Source organism: Scyliorhinus torazame, chromosome 16, assembly GCF_047496885.1.
Source record: "Scyliorhinus torazame isolate Kashiwa2021f chromosome 16, sScyTor2.1, whole genome shotgun sequence".
Classification (NCBI taxonomy): Eukaryota; Metazoa; Chordata; class Chondrichthyes; order Carcharhiniformes; family Scyliorhinidae; genus Scyliorhinus; species Scyliorhinus torazame.
In genome coordinates, this window is record NC_092722.1 from 94,867,273 (window position 1) to 94,887,219 (window position 19,947).

The 19,947-nt window shown below is 47.9% G+C and overlaps 1 protein-coding gene across 2 annotated transcripts in view; it reads left to right on the top strand.

The window, feature by feature from the left end:
• supv3l1 (SUV3-like helicase) overlaps window positions 1-19,947 on the top strand; it is a 287,161-nt gene that overhangs the window by 229,790 nt on the left and 37,424 nt on the right. For both annotated transcript variants that reach the window (XM_072478761.1, XM_072478762.1), the window contains one exon: window positions 12,630-12,710. In XM_072478761.1, coding sequence (XP_072334862.1) covers window positions 12,630-12,710 — 81 coding nt within the window. The remainder of the gene's footprint in view (window positions 1-12,629; window positions 12,711-19,947) is intronic.

The following is a 19,947-nucleotide window of genomic DNA, read 5'->3' on the forward strand; positions in this document are numbered from 1 at the left end:
TTTCTGTAAAAAAAAGTTTAAAACAGAGAGAGGAGAGCCGGTAGTTCCACTGTTTAAAACAGTGAGAGGAGAGCCGGTAGTTCCACTGTTTAAAACAGCGAGAGGCAGGCCGGGATTTCACAGTTTAAAACAGCGAGAGGAGAGCCGGGAGTTCCACTGTTTAAAACAGAGAGAGGAGAGCCGGTAGTTCCACTGTTTAAAACAGTGAGAGGAGAGCCGAGAGTTTCAGTGTTTAAAACAGTGAGAGGAGAGCCGGGATTTCACAGTTTTAAACAGAGAGAGGAGAGCCGGTAGTTCCACTGTTTAAAACAGAGAGAGGAGAGCCGGTAGTTCCACTGTTTAAAACAGCGAGAGGACAGCCGGGATTTCAGTGTTTAAAACAGAGAGAGGAGAGCCGGTAGTTCCACTGTTTAAAACAGTGAGAGGAGAGCCGGTAGTTCCACTGTTTAAAACAGAGAGAGGAGAGCCGGGAGTTCCACTGTTTAAAACAGCGAGAGGAGAGCCGGTAGTTCCACTGTTTAAAACAGCGAGAGGAGAGCCGGGAGTTTCACAGTTTGAAACATCGAGAGGAGAGCCGGGAGTTTCACAGTTTAAAACAGCGAGAGGACAGCCGGGATTTCACAGTTTAAAACAGAGAGAGGAGAGCCGGTAGTTCCACTGTTTAAAACAGAGAGAGGAGAGCCGGTAGTTCCACTGTTTAAAACAGCGAGAGGACAGCCGGGATTTCACAGTTTAAAACAGAGAGAGGAGAGCCGGTAGTTCCACTGTTTAAAACAGTGAGAGGAGAGCCGGTAGTTCCACTGTTTAAAACAGAGAGAGGAGAGCCGGGAGTTCCACTGTTTAAAACAGCGAGAGGAGAGCCGGGAGTTTCACAGTTTAAAACAGCGAGGTGAGAGCCGGTAGTTTCAGTGTTTAAAACAGTGCGAGGAGCGACGGGAGTTCCAGTGTTTAAAACAGCGAGAGGAGAGACGGGAGTTCCAGTGTTTAAAACAGCGAGAGGAGAGCCGGGAGTTTCAGTGTTTAAAACAGCGAGAGGAGAGCAGGTTGTTCCGCAGTTTAAAACAGCGAGAGGAGAGCAGGTTGTTCCACAGTTTAAAACAGCAGGGGAGAGCCGGTAGTTCCACAGTTTAAAACAGCAAGAGGAGAACCGGGAATTCCACAGTTTTAAACAGCGAGAGGAGCGCTGGGAGTTGCACAGTTTAAAACAGCGAGAGGAGTGCCGGGAGTTTCACAGTTTGAAACATCGAGAGGAGAGCCGGGAGTTTCACAGTTTAAAACAGCGAGAGGAGAGCCGGGAGTTTCACAGTTTAAAACAGAGAGAGGAGAGCCGGTAGTTCCACTGTTTAAAACAGAGAGAGGAGAGACGGTAGTTCCACTGTTTAAAACAGAGAGAGGAGAGCCGGTAGTTCCACTGTTTAAAACAGAGAGAGGAGAGCCGGTAGTTCCACTGTTTAAAACAGCGAGAGGACAGCCGGGATTTCACAGTTTAAAACAGTGAGAGGAGAGCCGGTAGTTCCACTGTTTAAAACAGAGAGAGGAGAGCCGGTAGTTCCACTGTTTAAAACAGCGAGAGGACAGCCGGGATTTCACAGTTTAAAACAGAGAGAGGAGAGCCGGTAGTTCCACTGTTTAAAACAGCGAGAGGACAGCCGGGATTTCACAGTTTAAAACAGAGAGAGGAGAGCCGGTAGTTCCACTGTTTAAAACAGTGAGAGGAGAGCCGGTAGTTCCACTGTTTAAAACAGTGAGAGGAGAGCCGGGATTTCACAGTTTAAAACAGAGAGAGGAGAGCCGGTAGTTCCACTGTTTAAAACAGTGAGAGGAGAGCCGGTAGTTCCACTGTTTAAAACAGTGAGAGGAGAGCCGGTAGTTCCACTGTTTAAAACAGTGAGAGGAGAGCCGGTAGTTCCACTGTTTAAAACAGAGAGAGGAGAGCCGGTAGTTCCACTGTTTAAAACAGCGAGAGGACAGCCGGGATTTCACAGTTTAAAACAGAGAGAGGAGAGCCGGTAGTTCCACTGTTTAAAACAGTGAGAGGAGAGCCGGTAGTTCCACTGTTTAAAACAGTGAGAGGAGAGCCGGTAGTTCCACTGTTTAAAACAGCGAGAGGAGAGACGGTAGTTCCACTGTTTAAAACAGAGAGAGGAGAGCCGGTAGTTCCACTGTTTAAAACAGCGAGAGGACAGCCGGGATTTCACAGTTTAAAACAGAGAGAGGAGAGCCGGTAGTTCCACTGTTTAAAACAGCGAGAGGAGAGCCGGTAGTTCCACTGTTTAAAACAGAGAGAGGAGAGCCGGTAGTTCCACTGTTTAAAACAGAGAGAGGAGAGACGGTAGTTCCACTGTTTAAAACAGAGAGAGGAGAGCCGGTAGTTCCACTGTTTAAAACAGCGAGAGGACAGCCGGGATTTCACAGTTTAAAACAGAGAGAGGAGAGCCGGTAGTTCCACTGTTTAAAACAGCGAGAGGAGAGCCGGGAGTTTCACAGTTTAAAACAGAGAGAGGAGAGCCGGTAGTTCCACTGTTTAAAACAGAGAGAGGAGAGCCGGTAGTTCCACTGTTTAAAACAGTGAGAGGAGAGCCGGTAGTTCCACTGTTTAAAACAGAGAGAGGAGAGCCGGTAGTTCCACTGTTTAAAACAGTGAGAGGAGAGCCGAGAGTTTCAGTGTTTAAAACAGTGAGAGGAGAGCCGGTAGTTCCACTGTTTAAAACAGTGAGAGGAGAGCCGGTAGTTCCACTGTTTAAAACAGAGAGAGGAGAGCCGAGAGTTTCAGTGTTTAAAACAGTGAGAGGAGAGCCGGGATTTCACAATTTAAAACAGAGAGAGGAGAGCCGGTAGTTCCACTGTTTAAAACAGCGAGAGGAGAGCCGGTAGTTCCACTGTTTAAAACAGAGAGAGGAGAGCCGGGAGTTCCACTGTTTAAAACATCGAGAGGAGAGCCGGGAGTTTCACAGTTTAAAACAGTGAGAGGAGAGCCGAGAGTTTCAGTGTTTAAAACAGTGAGAGGAGAGCCGGGATTTCACAGTTTAAAACAGAGAGAGGAGAGCCGGTAGTTCCACTGTTTAAAACATTGAGAGGAGAGCCGGGAGTTTCACAGTTTAAAACAGCGAGAGGAGAGCCGGGATTTCAACCTTTAAAACAGTGAGAGGACAGCCGGGTGTTTGACAGTTTATAACAGTGACAGGAGAGCCGGGGGTTTCACAGTTTAAAACAGTGAGAGGGGAGCCAGGAGTTCCAGTGTTTAAAACCGAGAGGAGAGCCGGGAATTTCAGTGTTTAAAACAGTGCGAGGAGGGACGGGAGTTTCACAGTATAAAACAGCGAGATGAGAGCCGAGAGTTCAGTGTTTAAAACAGTGAGAGGAGAGCCGGGAGTTTCAGTGTTGAAAATAGCGAGAGGGGACCCGGGGGTTTCAGTGTTTAAAGCAGTGAGAGGGGAGCCGGGAGTTTCAGTGTTTAAAACAGCGAGAGGAGAGCCGGGAGTTTCACAGTTTAAAAAAGTGAGAGGAGACCCGGGAGTTTCACAGTTTAAAACAGTGACAGGAGAGCCGGAGCTTCAGTGTTGTAAACAGTGAGCGGGGAGTGGGGGTTTCAATGTTTAAAACAGCGAGAGGAGAGCTGTGAGTTTCACAGTTTAAAATAGTGAAAGGAGAGCCGTGAGTTTCAGTGTTTAAAACAGCGAAAGGAGAGCCGGGAGTTTCAGTGTTTAAAATAGCGAGAGGAGCACCGGGAGTTACAGTGTTTAAAACAGTGAGAGGGGAGCCCAGAGTTTCATTGTTTAAAACAGCGAGAGGAGAGCCGGGAGCTTCAATGTTTAAAACAGCGAGAGGAGAACCGGGAGCATCAATGTTTAAAACATTGAGAGGAGCACCGGGAGTTTCAATGTTTAAAACAGCGAGAGGAGAGCCAGGAGTTTCAGTGTTTAAAACAGCGAGAGGAGAGCCGGGAGTTTCACAGTTTAAAAAAGTGAGACGAGACCCGGGAGTTTCACAGTTTAAAACAGTGACAGGAGAGCCGGAGCTTCAGTGTTTAAAACAGTGAGCGGGGAGTGGGGGTTTCAATGTTTAAAACAGCGAGAGGAGAGCTGTGAGTTTCACAGTTTAAAATAGTGAAAGGAGAGCCGTGAGTTTCAGTGTTTAAAACAGCGAAAGGAGAGCCGGGAGTTTCAGTGTTTAAAACAGCGAGAGGAGAGCCGGGAGCTTCAATGTTTAAAACAGCGAGAGGAGAACCGGGAGCTTCAATGTTTAAAACAGCGAGAGGAGAGCCGGGAGCTTCAATGTTTAAAACATTGAGAGGAGCACCGGGAGTTACAGTGTTTAAAACAGCGAGAGGAGAGCCAGGAGTTTCAGTGTTTAAAACAGCGAGAGGAGAGCCGGGAGTTTCAGTGTTTAAAACAGCGAGAGGAGAGCAGGTTGTTCCACAGTTTAAAACAGCAGGGGAGAGCCGGTAGTTCCACAGTTTAAAACAGCAAGAGGAGAACCGGGAATTCCACAGTTTTAAACAGCGAGAGGAGCGCTGGGAGTTGCACAGTTTAAAACAGCGAGAGGAGTGCCGGGAGTTTCACAGTTTGAAACATCGAGAGGAGAGCCGGGAGTTTCACAGTTTAAAACAGCGAGAGGAGAGCCGGGAGTTTCACAGTTTAAAACAGAGAGAGGAGAGCCGGTAGTTCCACTGTTTAAAACAGAGAGAGGAGAGCCGGTAGTTCCACTGTTTAAAACAGTGAGAGGAGAGCCGAGAGTTTCAGTGTTTAAAACAGTGAGAGGAGAGCCGGTAGTTTCTGTAAAAAAAAGTTTAAAACAGAGAGAGGAGAGCCGGTAGTTCCACTGTTTAAAACAGTGAGAGGAGAGCCGGTAGTTCCACTGTTTAAAACAGCGAGAGGCAGGCCGGGATTTCACAGTTTAAAACAGCGAGAGGAGAGCCGGGAGTTCCACTGTTTAAAACAGAGAGAGGAGAGCCGGTAGTTCCACTGTTTAAAACAGTGAGAGGAGAGCCGAGAGTTTCAGTGTTTAAAACAGTGAGAGGAGAGCCGGGATTTCACAGTTTTAAACAGAGAGAGGAGAGCCGGTAGTTCCACTGTTTAAAACAGAGAGAGGAGAGCCGGTAGTTCCACTGTTTAAAACAGCGAGAGGACAGCCGGGATTTCAGTGTTTAAAACAGAGAGAGGAGAGCCGGTAGTTCCACTGTTTAAAACAGTGAGAGGAGAGCCGGTAGTTCCACTGTTTAAAACAGAGAGAGGAGAGCCGGGAGTTCCACTGTTTAAAACAGCGAGAGGAGAGCCGGTAGTTCCACTGTTTAAAACAGCGAGAGGAGAGCCGGGAGTTTCACAGTTTGAAACATCGAGAGGAGAGCCGGGAGTTTCACAGTTTAAAACAGCGAGAGGACAGCCGGGATTTCACAGTTTAAAACAGAGAGAGGAGAGCCGGTAGTTCCACTGTTTAAAACAGAGAGAGGAGAGCCGGTAGTTCCACTGTTTAAAACAGCGAGAGGACAGCCGGGATTTCACAGTTTAAAACAGAGAGAGGAGAGCCGGTAGTTCCACTGTTTAAAACAGTGAGAGGAGAGCCGGTAGTTCCACTGTTTAAAACAGAGAGAGGAGAGCCGGGAGTTCCACTGTTTAAAACAGCGAGAGGAGAGCCGGGAGTTTCACAGTTTAAAACAGCGAGGTGAGAGCCGGTAGTTTCAGTGTTTAAAACAGTGCGAGGAGCGACGGGAGTTCCAGTGTTTAAAACAGCGAGAGGAGAGACGGGAGTTCCAGTGTTTAAAACAGCGAGAGGAGAGCCGGGAGTTTCAGTGTTTAAAACAGCGAGAGGAGAGCAGGTTGTTCCACAGTTTAAAACAGCGAGAGGAGAGCAGGTTGTTCCACAGTTTAAAACAGCAGGGGAGAGCCGGTAGTTCCACAGTTTAAAACAGCAAGAGGAGAACCGGGAATTCCACAGTTTTAAACAGCGAGAGGAGCGCTGGGAGTTGCACAGTTTAAAACAGCGAGAGGAGTGCCGGGAGTTTCACAGTTTGAAACATCGAGAGGAGAGCCGGGAGTTTCACAGTTTAAAACAGCGAGAGGAGAGCCGGGAGTTTCACAGTTTAAAACAGAGAGAGGAGAGCCGGTAGTTCCACTGTTTAAAACAGAGAGAGGAGAGACGGTAGTTCCACTGTTTAAAACAGAGAGAGGAGAGCCGGTAGTTCCACTGTTTAAAACAGAGAGAGGAGAGCCGGTAGTTCCACTGTTTAAAACAGCGAGAGGACAGCCGGGATTTCACAGTTTAAAACAGTGAGAGGAGAGCCGGTAGTTCCACTGTTTAAAACAGAGAGAGGAGAGCCGGTAGTTCCACTGTTTAAAACAGCGAGAGGACAGCCGGGATTTCACAGTTTAAAACAGAGAGAGGAGAGCCGGTAGTTCCACTGTTTAAAACAGCGAGAGGAGAGCCGGTAGTTCCACTGTTTAAAACAGAGAGAGGAGAGCCGGTAGTTCCACTGTTTAAAACAGTGAGAGGAGAGCCGAGAGTTTCAGTGTTTAAAACAGTGAGAGGAGAGCCGGGATTTCACAGTTTAAAACAGAGAGAGGAGGGCCGGTAGTTCCACTGTTTAAAACAGTGAGAGGAGAGCCGGGAGTTTCAGTGTTTAAAACAGTGAGAGGACAGCCGGGATTTCACAGTTTAAAACAGAGAGAGGAGAGCCGGTAGTTCCACTGTTTAAAACAGTGAGAGGAGAGCCGGGAGTTTCACAGTTTAAAACAGCGAGAGGAGAGCCGGGGGTTTCAGTGTTTAAAACAGAGAGAGGAGAACCGGGGGTTTCAGTGTTTAAAACAGAGAGAGGAGAGCCGGTAGTTCCACTGTTTAAAACAGAGAGAGGAGAACCGGGGGTTTCAGTGTTTAAAACAGAGAGAGGAGAGCCGGTAGTTCCACTGTTTAAAACAGAGAGAGGAGAACCGGGGGTTTCAGTGTTTAAAACAGTGAGAGGAGAGCCGGTAGTTCCACTGTTTAAAACAGTGAGAGGAGAGCCGGTAGTTCCACTGTTTAAAACAGTGAGAGGAGAGCCGGTAGTTCCACTGTTTAAAACAGAGAGAGGAGAGCCGGTAGTTCCACTGTTTAAAACAGTGAGAGGAGAGCCGAGAGTTTCAGTGTTTAAAACAGTGAGAGGAGAGCCGGGATTTCACAGTTTAAAACAGAGAGAGGAGAGCCGGTAGTTCCACTGTTTAAAACAGTGAGAGGAGAGCCGGGAGTTTCACAGTTTAAAACAGCGAGAGGAGAGCCGGGATTTCAACCTTTAAAACAGTGAGAGGACAGCCGGATGTTTGACAGTTTATAACAGTGACAGGAGAGCCGGGGGTTTCACAGTTTAAAACAGTGAGAGGGGAGCCAGGAGTTCCAGTGTTTAAAACCGAGAGGAGAGCCGGGAATTTCAGTGTTTAAAACAGTGCGAGGAGGGACGGGAGTTTCACAGTCTAAAACAGCGAGATGAGAGCCGAGAGTTCAGTGTTTAAAACAGTGAGAGGAGAGCCGGGAGTTTCAGTGTTGAAAATAGCGAGAGGGGACCCGGGGGTTTCAGTGTTTAAAGCAGTGAGAGGAGAGCCGGGAGTTTCAGTGTTGAAAATAGCGAGAGGGGACCCGGGGGTTTCAGTGTTTAAAGCAGTGAGAGGGGAGCCAGGAGTTTCAGTGTTTAAAACAGCGAGAGGAGAGCCGGGAGTTTCACAGTTTAAAAAAGTGAGAGGAGACCCGGGAGTTTCACAGTTTAAAACAGTGACAGGAGAGCCGGAGCTTCAGTGTTTAAAACAGTGAGCGGGGAGTGGGGGTTTCAATGATTAAAACAGCGAGAGGAGAGCTGTGAGTTTCACAGTTTAAAATAGTGGAAGGAGAGCCGTGAGTTTCAGTGTTTAAAACAGCGAAAGGAGAGCCGGGAGTTTCAGTGTTTAAAACAGCGAGAGGAGAGCCGGGAGCTTCAATGTTTAAAACAGCGAGAGGAGAACCGGGAGCTCCAATGTTTAAAACATTGAGAGGAGCACCGGGAGTTTCAATGTTTAAAACAGCTTGAGGAGAGCCAGGAGTTTCAGTGTTTAAAACAGCGAGAGGAGAGCCGGGAGTTTCACAGTTTAAAAAAGTGAGAGGAGACCCGGGAGTTTCACAGTTTAAAACAGTGACAGGAGAGCCAGAGCTTCAGTGTTTAAAACAGTGAGCGGGGAGTGGGGGTTTCAATGTTTAAAACAGCGAGAGGAGAGCTGTGAGTTTCACAGTTTAAAATAGTGAAAGGAGAGCCGTGAGTTTCAGTGTTTAAAACAGCGAAAGGAGAGCCGGGAGTTTCAGTGTTTAAAACAGCGAGAGGAGAGCCGGGAGCTTCAATGTTTAAAACAGCGAGAGGAGAACCGGGAGCTTCAATGTTTAAAACAGCGAGAGGAGAGCCGGGAGCTTCAATGTTTAAAACATTGAAAGGAGCACCGGGAGTTACAGTGTTTAAAACAGCGAGAGGAGAGCCAGGAGTTTCAGTGTTTAAAACAGCGAGGGGAGAGCCGGGAGTTTCAGTGTTTAAAACAGCGAGAGGAGAGCAGGTTGTTCCACAGTTTAAAACAGCAGGGGAGAGCCGGTAGTTCCACAGTTTAAAACAGCAAGAGGAGAACCGGGAATTCCACAGTTTTAAACAGCGAGAGGAGCGCTGGGAGTTGCACAGTTTAAAACAGCGAGAGGAGTGCCGGGAGTTTCACAGTTTGAAACATCGAGAGGAGAGCCGGGAGTTTCACAGTTTAAAACAGCGAGAGGAGAGCCGGGAGTTTCACAGTTTAAAACAGAGAGAGGAGAGCCGGTAGTTCCACTGTTTAAAACAGAGAGAGGAGAGCCGGTAGTTCCACTGTTTAAAACAGTGAGAGGAGAGCCGAGAGTTTCAGTGTTTAAAACAGTGAGAGGAGAGCCGGGAGTTTCTGTAAAAAAAAGTTTAAAACAGAGAGAGGAGAGACGGATGTTCCACTGTTTAAAACAGAGAGAGGAGAGCCGGTAGTTCCACTGTTTAAAACAGCGAGAGGACAGCCGGGATTTCACAGTTTAAAACAGAGAGAGGAGAGCCGGGAGTTCCACTGTTTAAAACAGCGAGAGGAGAGCCGGTAGTTCCACTGTTTAAAACAGAGAGAGGAGAGCCGGTAGTTCCACTGTTTAAAACAGTGAGAGGAGAGCCGGTAGTTCCACTGTTTAAAACAGAGAGAGGAGAGCCGGTAGTTCCACTGTTTAAAACAGTGAGAGGAGAGCCGAGAGTTTCAGTGTTTAAAACAGTGAGAGGAGAGCCGGGATTTCACAGTTTAAAACAGAGAGAGGAGAGCCGGTAGTTCCACTGTTTAAAACAGTGAGAGGAGAGCCGGTAGTTCCACTGTTTAAAACAGAGAGAGGAGAGCCGGTAGTTCCACTGTTTAAAACAGCGAGAGGAGAGCCGGGAGTTTCACAGTTTAAAACAGCGAGGTGAGAGCCGGTAGATTCAGTGTTTAAAACAGTGCGTGGAGCGACGGGAGTTTCAGTGTTTAAAACAGTGCGAGGAGAGACGGGAGTTCCAGTGTTTAAAACAGCGAGAGGAGAGCCGGGAGTTTCAGTGTTTAAAACAGCGAGAGGAGAGCAGGTTGTTCCACAGTTTAAAACAGCAGGGGAGAGCCGGTAGTTCCACAGTTTAAAACAGCAAGAGGAGAACCGGGAATTCCACAGTTTTAAACAGCGAGAGGAGCGCTGGGAGTTGCACAGTTTAAAACAGCGAGAGGAGTGCCGGGAGTTTCACAGTTTGAAACATCGAGAGGAGAGCCGGTAGTTCCACTGTTTAAAACAGAGAGAGGAGAGCCGGTAGTTCCACTGTTTAAAACAGTGAGAGGAGAGCCGAGAGTTTCAGTGTTTAAAACAGTGAGAGGAGAGCCGGTAGTTCCACTGTTTAAAACAGTGAGAGGAGAGCCGAGAGTTTCAGTGTTTAAAACAGTGAGAGGAGAGCCGGGAGTTTCTTTAAAAAAAAGTTTAAAACAGAGAGAGGAGAGCCGGTAGTTCCACTGTTTAAAACAGAGAGAGGAGAGCCGGTAGTTCCACTGTTTAAAACAGAGAGAGGAGAGACGGTAGTTCCACTGTTTAAAACAGTGAGAGGAGAGCCGGGAGTTTCAGTGTTTAAAACAGTGAGAGGAGAGCCGGTAGTTCCACTGTTTAAAACAGTGAGAGGAGAGCCGGGAGTTTCACAGTTTAAAACAGCGAGAGGACAGCCGAGATTTCACAGTTTAAAACAGAGAGAGGAGAGCCGGTAGTTCCACTGTTTAAAACAGCGAGAGGAGAGCCGGTAGTTCCACTGTTTAAAACAGCGAGAGGACAGCCGGGATTTCACAGTTTAAAACAGAGAGAGGAGAGCCGGTAGTTCCACTGTTTAAAACAGCGAGAGGACAGCCGGGATTTCACAGTTTAAAACAGAGAGAGGAGAGCCGGTAGTTCCACTGTTTAAAACAGTGAGAGGAGAGCCGGTAGTTCCACTGTTTAAAACAGAGAGAGGAGAGCCGGTAGTTCCACTGTTTAAAACAGCGAGAGGAGAGCCGGGAGTTTCACAGTTTAAAACAGCGAGGTGAGTTTCAGTGTTTAAAACAGTGCGAGGAGCGACGGGAGTTTCAGTGTTTAAAACAGTGCGAGGAGAGACGGGAGTTCCAGTGTTTAAAACAGTGAGAGGAGAGCCGGGAGTTTCACAGTATAAACAGCGAGATGAGAACCGAGAGTTCAGTGTTTAAAACAGTGAGAGGAAAGCCGGGAGTTTCAGTGTTGACAACAGAGAGGAGAGGAGAGCCGGGAGTTTCACATATAAAACAGTGAGAGGAAAACCGAGAGATCAGTGTTTAAAACAGTGAGAGGAGAGCCGAGTGTTTCAGTGTTTAAAACAGCGAGAGGGGAGCCGGGGGTTCACCCGGCTCTGGTCTTGTTCTGGTCTTGGAAAGGGTCCAGAGGAGGTTCACAAGAATGATCCCTGGAATGAACAGCTTGTCTTATGAGGAACGGTTGAGGACTCTGGGTCTGTACTCGTTGGATTTTAGAATGATGAGGGGGGTTTTATTGAAACTTACAGAATACTGCGTGGCCTGGATCGAGTGGACGTGGAGAGAATGTTTCCACTTGTAGGAAAAACTAGAACCAAAGGACACCATCTCAGACTAAAGGGACGATCCTTTAAAACAGATGAGGAAGAATTTCTTCAGCCAGAGGGTGGTGAATTTGTGGAACTCTTTGCCGCATAAGGCTGTGGAGGCCAAATCACTGAGTGTCTTTAAAACAGAGATAGATAGATTATTGATCAATAAGGGGATCAGGGGTTATGGGGATGAGAAAATATCAGCCATGATTGAATGGCGGAGCAGACTCGATGGGCCAAGTGGCCTAATTCTCCTCCTATGTCTTATGGTCTTATGATACTGACTCCGTAAGTGCGTACAGTTTTAATTTAAGTAGATACCATGGTCATCGGCGCAGGGCCGAAGGGCCTGTTCCTGTGCTGTATTGTTCTTTGTCATAACATTCAAGGCTATGGGCCAAGTGCTGGCAAATCGGAGTAGGTAGATAGGTCAGTTGTTTTTCATGCATTAGTGCATACTCGATGGGCCGAAGGGCTTCTTCACTATTATTCTGTAATAGCCCTTGCACTGAAATAAATATCCTTTGAGTCCTGTGTTTACTGCCTGAAAGGGTGGTAGAGGCAGGAACCCTCACAACATTTAAGAAGGATTTAGATGAGCACTTGAAACAGTAGAGCATACAGGACTACGGGCAAGTGTTAGAAAATGGGATTAAAATAGATAGGGGCTCGATGGCCAGTGCAGCACGATGGGCTGAAGGACCTCTTTTTGAGCTGTAAATCCCCATGACTCTGTGACTTTATGCTTCCATATTTAGGAGTGAGAGCCTACACACAATCCTCTTCAGTTCCCAATAGTGGCATCTCACATTTTGAACTAAATAGGTTCATAAATTGCACAGTTTAAAAGCATTGCAGCTTTATAGAATGAGAAAAGTAGAATTGTACACCTTATTTAAAGAATTACATTACATAGAACATGCAGTGCAGGAGGAGGCCATTCGGCCCACAGAGTCTGCACCAACCCACTTAAGCCCTCACTTCCACCCTACCCCCGTAACCCAATATCCCCTCCTAACCTTTTTGGTCACTAAGGGCAATTTATCATGGCTAATCCCACTGCCTGCACGTCTTTGGACTGTGGGAGGAAACCGGAGCACCCAGAGGAAACCCACGCAGACACGGGGAGAACGTGCAGACGCCGCACAGACAGTGGCCCAGCGGGGAATCGAACCTGGGACCTAGCGCTGTGAAGCCACAGTGTTATCCACTTGTGCTAACGTGCTGCCCAATTTTTACATATGTTGCTGTTTACCATTTCTCGTTCATATTTGATTCCAGTTCCACAGGCCAGTCTCAAAATTGGTTTTGTGAGGGCAGGTTTGGGTTGGGCATGGAGTACTTGCTGTCTCTGTTCATCAGAGAGAACGACCCATGAATTGTGTGTCTGGGGGAGGGATGCCTGGTCCCTAACAAACAGGCTCATAGCACATTCTTTGAGAAGGTACAAGTATTGATTGTGGGTAAAATGGGGGAAATTTGACTGAAGTATTTATTTGTTAACCTTTGTGAAATTTTTAAGGCAGCAGGTTTGCACCCCACAGCGGACCAGATTGAGATGTTTGCTTACCAGCTGCCCGATGCCACCTTGTCGAACCTGATTGTAAGTACATAGAAACATACATAGAAAATAGAAGCAGGAGGGGGGCCATTCGGCCCTTCGAGCCCACTCCGCCATTCATCAACATGACTGATTGTCAAGTACAATACCTTGATCCCGCCTTCTCCCCATAACCTTTGAACCCTTCCGCCCCAAGAGATACATCTAACTCCTTCTTGAAATTACACAACGCTGTGGCCTCAACTACTTTCTGTGGTAGTGAATTCCACAGATTCACCACTCTTGGTGAAGAAATTTCTCCTCGATTCAGTCCTTACCCTCAAACTATGACCCCTAGTTCTGGACTCTCCCACCATCGGGAACATTCTTTCTGAATCTACCCGTCTAATTCTGTTAGAATTTTGTAAGATTCTATGAGAGCCCGCCTCACTCTTCTAAACTCCAATGAATACAATCTTAACCATTTAATCTCTCCTCACATGACAGTCCCGCCATCCCAGGAATCAGCCTGGTAAACCTTTGCTGCACTCTCTCCATAGCAAGAACATCCTTCCTCAGATAAGAACACCTAATCTGCACACAATACTCCAGGTGTGGCCTCACCAATGCCCTATACAATTGCAGCAAAACATTCCTATCCCTATTCCTATACTCAGATCCTGTCGCTATGAAGGCCAACATACCATTCGCCTTCTTTACAGCCTGTTGTACCTGCGCGCTTACTTTCAGCGACTGATGCACGAGGACACCAAGATCTCGCTGAGTACCCACCTCTCTCAATTTGCACCCATTCAAATAATAATCTGCCTTCTTATTTTTGCTACCAAAGCAGATAACCTCACATTCATCCACATTATACTGCATCTGCCATGCATGTGCCCACTCACTCAGCCTGTCCAAATCTCTGGAGCATCTCTGCATCCTCCTCACAGCTCACCCTCCCACCCAACTTTGTATCATCTGCAAATTTGGAGATAATACATTTAGTTCCCTTGTCCAAATCATTAATATATAATGTGAAGAGTTGGGGTCTGAGCACAGATCCCTGTAGTACCCCACTAGGCACTGAATGCCAATCGGACAAAGACCTATTTAATCCAACTTTTTGCTTCCTGTCTGCTAACCAGCTTCTATCCATCTCAAGACACTACTGTAATCCCGTGCACTTTAACATTAGTAATCTGCTATATGAGACCTTGTCAAAGGTCTTCTGAAAGTCTAAATAAACCACTTCCACTGGTTCCTCCTAGTCAACTCTACTAGCCACATCTTCAAAAAATTCTAGTAGATTTGTCAAGCATGTTTTTCCTTTCGTAAATCCATGCTGACTTCGTCTGATTACACCACTGCTTACCAAATGCTGTGCAATGAAATCCTTGATAATACAACTTCCCTACTACCGACGTTAGGCTCACTGGTCGACAGTTCCCTGTTTTCTCTCACGGGGTTATATTAGCTACCCTCCAATCTGTAGGAACCATTCTAGAGTCCAAAGAATTTTGGAAAATGACCACCAATGGATCTAGTATTTCTAGGGCCACTTCCTTAAATACTCTGGCATGAAGATTATCAGGCCCTGGACAGTTATCTGCCTTCAAACCCATTAATTCCCCAAAACCATTTCTTTACTAATACTAATTTCCTTCTGCTCCTCAGCAAAACTTGTATTTCTCAGAACTTCCGGTACATTATTCATGTCTTCCTTTGTGAAGGCAGAAGCAAAGTAGGAATTTAGTTCCTCAGCCATTTCTTTGTTCCCTGTTATGAATTCCCCCGTTTCTGACTGTAAATGAAAAATGAAAATCGCTTATTGTCACATCAATCTTTTTCTCTTTACATTCCTATAGAAACTTTGGCAGTCAGTTTTTATGTTCCCCGCTAGCTTACTTTCAAATTGTATTTTCCCCTTGGTCTGCCTTTGCTAAATTTTAAACTGTTCCCAATCCTCGGGTCTCTTGCTTTTTCTTGCTAATTTGTATGCCTCTTCTTTGAATCTAATACTATTTCTAATTTCCCTTGTAAGCCATGGTTTGGCCACAGCTCCCTTTTTACTCTTTGCCAAAAATGAATAAGCAACTTTTGGAGTTCACTTATTTGTTTATTGAATGCCTGCCATTGTTTGTCCGCTGTTGTTCCTTTCAGTAATGTTTCCCAGTTCGCCATACCAGCTCATGCTTCATTACACCATAGTTACCATTATTGAGGTTCAGGATCCTGGTCTCAGAATCAATTAACTTGCTATCCATCTTGACAAAGAATGCTATCATATTATGGTCACTCATCCCCAAGGCTTCTCTCACAACTAAATTGCCAACTAATCCTTTCTCATTGCACAACACCCAGTCCAAGATGGCCTGTTCCCTTGTTAGTTCCTCAACATATTGGTTGAGAAAATCATCCCTTATACGCTCCAGAATTTCCTCATTTATTACACTGACTAATTTGGCTCACCCCGAATCTATATGCAAATTGAAGTTACCCATAATTACAGGTGTTCCTTTATCACATGCAGCTCTGATTTCCTGTCTAATGCTATTCCAGCAGTACCACTGCAGTTTGGTAGTTTAAAAAAAAAAAAATTTATTAAAGTTTTTCGATCAAACAAAAATTTCCCATTTTACAACTTTGTAATAATATATACAGTGATCGTTTTTTAAAAATAAATAATATGCTAACTAACGGCAACTGCCAACAACAAAATAAGAAACAACAGAAATAGTAACTAAAATAGTAACTTTGTAACATCTAATATAAATAACTAATATATAAGCACACACATAAAACCCCTGAGGACCCAAATGAGCCCCCCACCTCCCCCCTGGGTTGCTGCTGCTACCTTTCCTATTTTCCCTTATCGCTCTGCGAGATACTCGAGGAATGGTTGCCACCGCCTGGTGAACCCTTGAGCCGAACCTCTTAGTGCGTACTTTATCCGCTCCAATTTTATGAACCCTGCCATGTCATTGATCCAGGCCTCCACACCCGGGGGCTTAGCTTCTTTCCACATAAGTAGAATCCTTCGCCGTGCTACTACGGACGCAAAGGCCAAAACATCGGCCTCTCTCGCTTCCTGCACTCCCGGCTCATCTGCAACCCCAAATATAGCCAACCCCCAGCCTGGTTCGACCCGGATCCCGCCACCTTTGAAATCACTTTTGCCACACCCACCCAGAACCCATGCAATACCGGACAGGACCAAAATATGTGGGTGTGGTTCGCCGGGCTTCCCCCGCATCTCCCGCACCTATCCTCCACTCCAAAAAATCTACTCCGCCTTGCTCCAGTCATATGCGCCCTGTGTAGAACCTTGAATTGTATCAGGCTGAGCCTGGCACACGAGGATGAAGAGTTTACCCTACTTAAGGCATCTGCCCACAGCCCCTCCTCAATCTCTTCCCCCAGCTCCTCCTCCCATTTTCCCTTCAGCTCCTCTACCATCGTCTCCCCCTCGTCTCTCATTTCCCTATATATATCTGACACCCTACCATCATCCACCCATGCCCCCGAAAACACTCTGTCCTGAATCTCTTGCGCCGGGAGCTGTGGAAATTCCCTCACCTGTTGCCTCACAAATGCCCTCACTTGCATATAGCGAAATGCATTCCCAGGTGTCAACCCATATTTTTCTGTCAGTGCACCCAGACTCGCGAACGTCCCGTCTAAGAACAAGTCCTTCAATTTTGCAATTCCTGCTCGCTGCCAAGATTTAAATCCCCCATCTATCCTTCCCGGGACGAACCTATGGGTGTTCCTTATCGGGGACCACACTGAGGCACCCGTCACTCCCTTATGTCGTCTCCACTGCCCCCAAATTTTCAGAGTTGCCACCACCACTGGGTTTGTGGTGTATTTTTTCGGGGAGAACGGTAACGGCGCCGTCGCCAGTGCTTTTAGACTAGTTCCCCTACAGGACGCCATCTCCAGTCTTTTCCACGCCGCTCCTTCCCCTTCCCTCATCCACTTACATATCATTGACACGTTGGCGGCCCAATAATAATCACTTAAACTCGGCAGTGCCAGTCCCCCTCTGTCCCTACTGCGCTGCAGGAACCCCCTCTTTACTCTTGGGGTCTTTCCAGCCCACACAAAGCTCATAATACTCTTCTCCACCTTCTTAAAAAAGGCCTTTATAATCAGTACAGGGAGGCACTGGAACACAAAAAGAAACCTCGGAAGGACCACCATTTTAACCGCCTGCACCCTGCCCGCCAATAACCGGGGTGCCATGTCCCACCTTCTAAAGTCCTCTTCCATCTGCTCTACCAGTCGTGCCAAGTTTAGCTTATGCAAGGTTCCCCAGTTCCTGGCCACCTGGATCCCTAAATACCGGAAGTCCCTTGTTACCCTCTTCAACGGTAAATCGTCTATTCCCCTGCCCTGTTCCCCGGGGTGCATCACAAACAGTTCACTCTTCCCCATATTCAATTTATATCCTGAAAATTCTCCAAACTCCCTGAGTGTCTGCATTATCTCAGGCATCCCCTCCACTGGGTCCGCGACATACAACAACAAATCATCCGCGTATACTGACACCCGATGCTCTTCTCCTCCTCTAAGTACCCTCCTCCACTTCCTAGAGCCCCTCAGCGCTATGGCCAGTGGCTCAATTGCCAACGCAAACAGTAACGGGGACAGGGGACATCCCTGTCTTGTACCCCTATATAGTCGGAAGTGGTCAGATCGTTGCCTATTTGTAATCACACTTGCCACCGGGGCCCTATACAGGAGCTGAACCCATCTAATGAACCCCTCTCCAAATCCAAATCTCCTCAGTACTTCCCACAGGTAGTCCCACTCCACTCTATCAAATGCTTTCTCTGCATCCATCGCCACCACTATCTCCGCCTCCCCCTCCTGTGGGGGCATCATCATCACCCCCAGCAGCCTCCGTATATTAGCATTCAGTTGCCTCCCTTTAACAAACCCCGTTTGATCATCATGCACCACCCCAGGGACACAGTCCTCTATCCTCGTCGCCATCAACTTGGCCAAAAGCTTGGCATCTACGTTCAAGAGGGAAATCGGCCTGTATGACCTGCACTGCAGCGGGTCTTTGTCTCTTTTCAGGATCAGCGATATCGTCGCCTCCGACATCGTCGGGGGTAGTGTCCCCCTTTCCCTAGCCTCATTAAAGGTTCTCGTCAGAAGTGGAGCCAGCAGGTCCACGTATTTCCTGTAGAACTCCACCGGGAACCCATCCGGTCCCGGGGCCTTCCCTGCCTGCATGTTCCCAATTCCTTTTACCACCTCCTCCACCTCAATCTGCACTCCCAGTCCTGTCATCTCCTGTTCCTCAACCTTCGGGAACTCCAGCTGGTCTAGGAAACGCATCATTCCCTCTTTCCCTTCCGGGGGTTGAGCCTTATATAGCCTCTCGTAAAATACCTTAAACACCCCGTTCACCCTCTCCGCTCCCCGTTCCATCTTTCCCTCCTCGTCTCTAACCCCTCCGATCTCTCTCGCCGCCCCCCCTCTTCCTAAATTGTTGGGCCAGCAGCCGGCTTGCCTTCTCTCCATATTCATACTGCACTCCCTGTGCCTTTCTCCATTGTGCCTCCGCCTTACCCGTGGTCAACAAGTCAAAGTCCGTGTGCAATCTCCGTCTTTCCCTGTATAGCCCTTCATCTGGAGCCTCCGCATATTGCCTATCCACCCTCAAAATCTCCCTCAACAATCTCTCCCTTTCATTGCCCTCTTGTTTCCCCTTATGGGCCCTTATGGAAATCAACTCCCCTCTAACCACCGCCTTCAGCGCCTCCCAGACCACTCCCACCTGGACCTCTCCATCATCATTAATCTCTAGGTACCTTTCAATACATCCCCTCACCCTTACACATACCCCTTACACATACCCCCTCGTCTGCCATATCTAATCTCCAGAGTGGGCGCTGTTCCTTTTCCTCTCCTACTTCCAGATCTACCCAATGTGGGGCATGATCTGAAATGGCTATAGCCGAATACTCCGTTCCTGCCACCTTCGGGATCAGCGCCCTTCCCAGGACAAAGAAGTCTATCCGGGAGTACACTTTGTGGACATGGGAGAAGAAGGAAAACTCTTTACTCCTTGGCCTAGTAAATCTCCAGGGATCCACTCCACCCATCTGCTCCATAAAGCCCTTAAGCATCTTGGCCGCTGCCGGCCTCCTCCCGGTCCTAGATCTGGACCGGCCCAGCACCGTGTTGAAGTCCCCTCCCCTATTACCAACTTTCCCATCTCCAGGTCCGGGATGTGCCCCATCATACGCTTCATAAAGTTCACGTCATCCCAGTTCGGGGCATATACATTCACCAGCACCACCGCCTCACCTTGCAATCTGCCACTCACCATCACGTATCTACCCCCACTGTCCGCCACTATGGTCTTCGCCTCAAACAATACCCGTTTCCCCACCAGTATTGCCACCCCTCTACAAGCCCGAGTGGAATACCTGTCCCACCCATCCTTTTCTTAATCTGACCTGATCCGCCAGTTTCAGGTGCGTCTCCTGCAGCATGACCACATCTGCCTTTAGCTTCTTTAGGTGCGCAAGAATCCTCGCCCTCTTAATCGGCCCATTCAACCCTCTCACGTTCCACGTGATCAACCAGGCTGGGGGGCTCTTTACCCCCCCCCCCCCCCACCCCCTCGTCGACTAGCCACCCCCTTTTTTAGACCAGCTCCTCACCCGGTTCCCACGCACCCGCTTATCCCCCCGATAGCGCCCTCCCATCTCATCCCGTAACAGCTCCCCCTTCCCCTTAGCAGCAGCAACCCAGTTAAACCCCCCCCCCTCCCCGCTAGATCCCTCTCTAGCTTAGTTGCTCCCCCCATATTGCTTCCGGAAGTCAGCAAACTCTGGCTGACCTCGGCTTCCCCTGTTTATCCTTAGCCTCCCATTATGTGAGGCCCCCTCCTTCCTGCGCCCCCCACAATTTCCATAGCGCGGGAACAAAGCCCGCGCTTCCCTCTCGGCCCGCCCCTGATGGCGGAGCTCCCTCTCTTCCCCCTCCCCTTCCCCACCGGCGCCCACATTTCTTCGTGTGTCCCCCCCTTCGAGGGGAAAGAAAATTTTCCCCCATCTGATTCACAGTCCCTTACCACCACCTCACTACTTCATTTCAAACACTCTTTCTCCAATCTAGTCCAACTTCTCCTCTTCAATAAATGTCCACGCCTCTTCTGCCGTCTCGAAGTAATGGTGTTTACCCTGGTATGTAACCCACAGTCTTGCCGGCTGCAACATTCCGAACTTCACTTTCCTCTTGTGGAGCACCGCCTTGGCCCGATTGAAACTCGCCC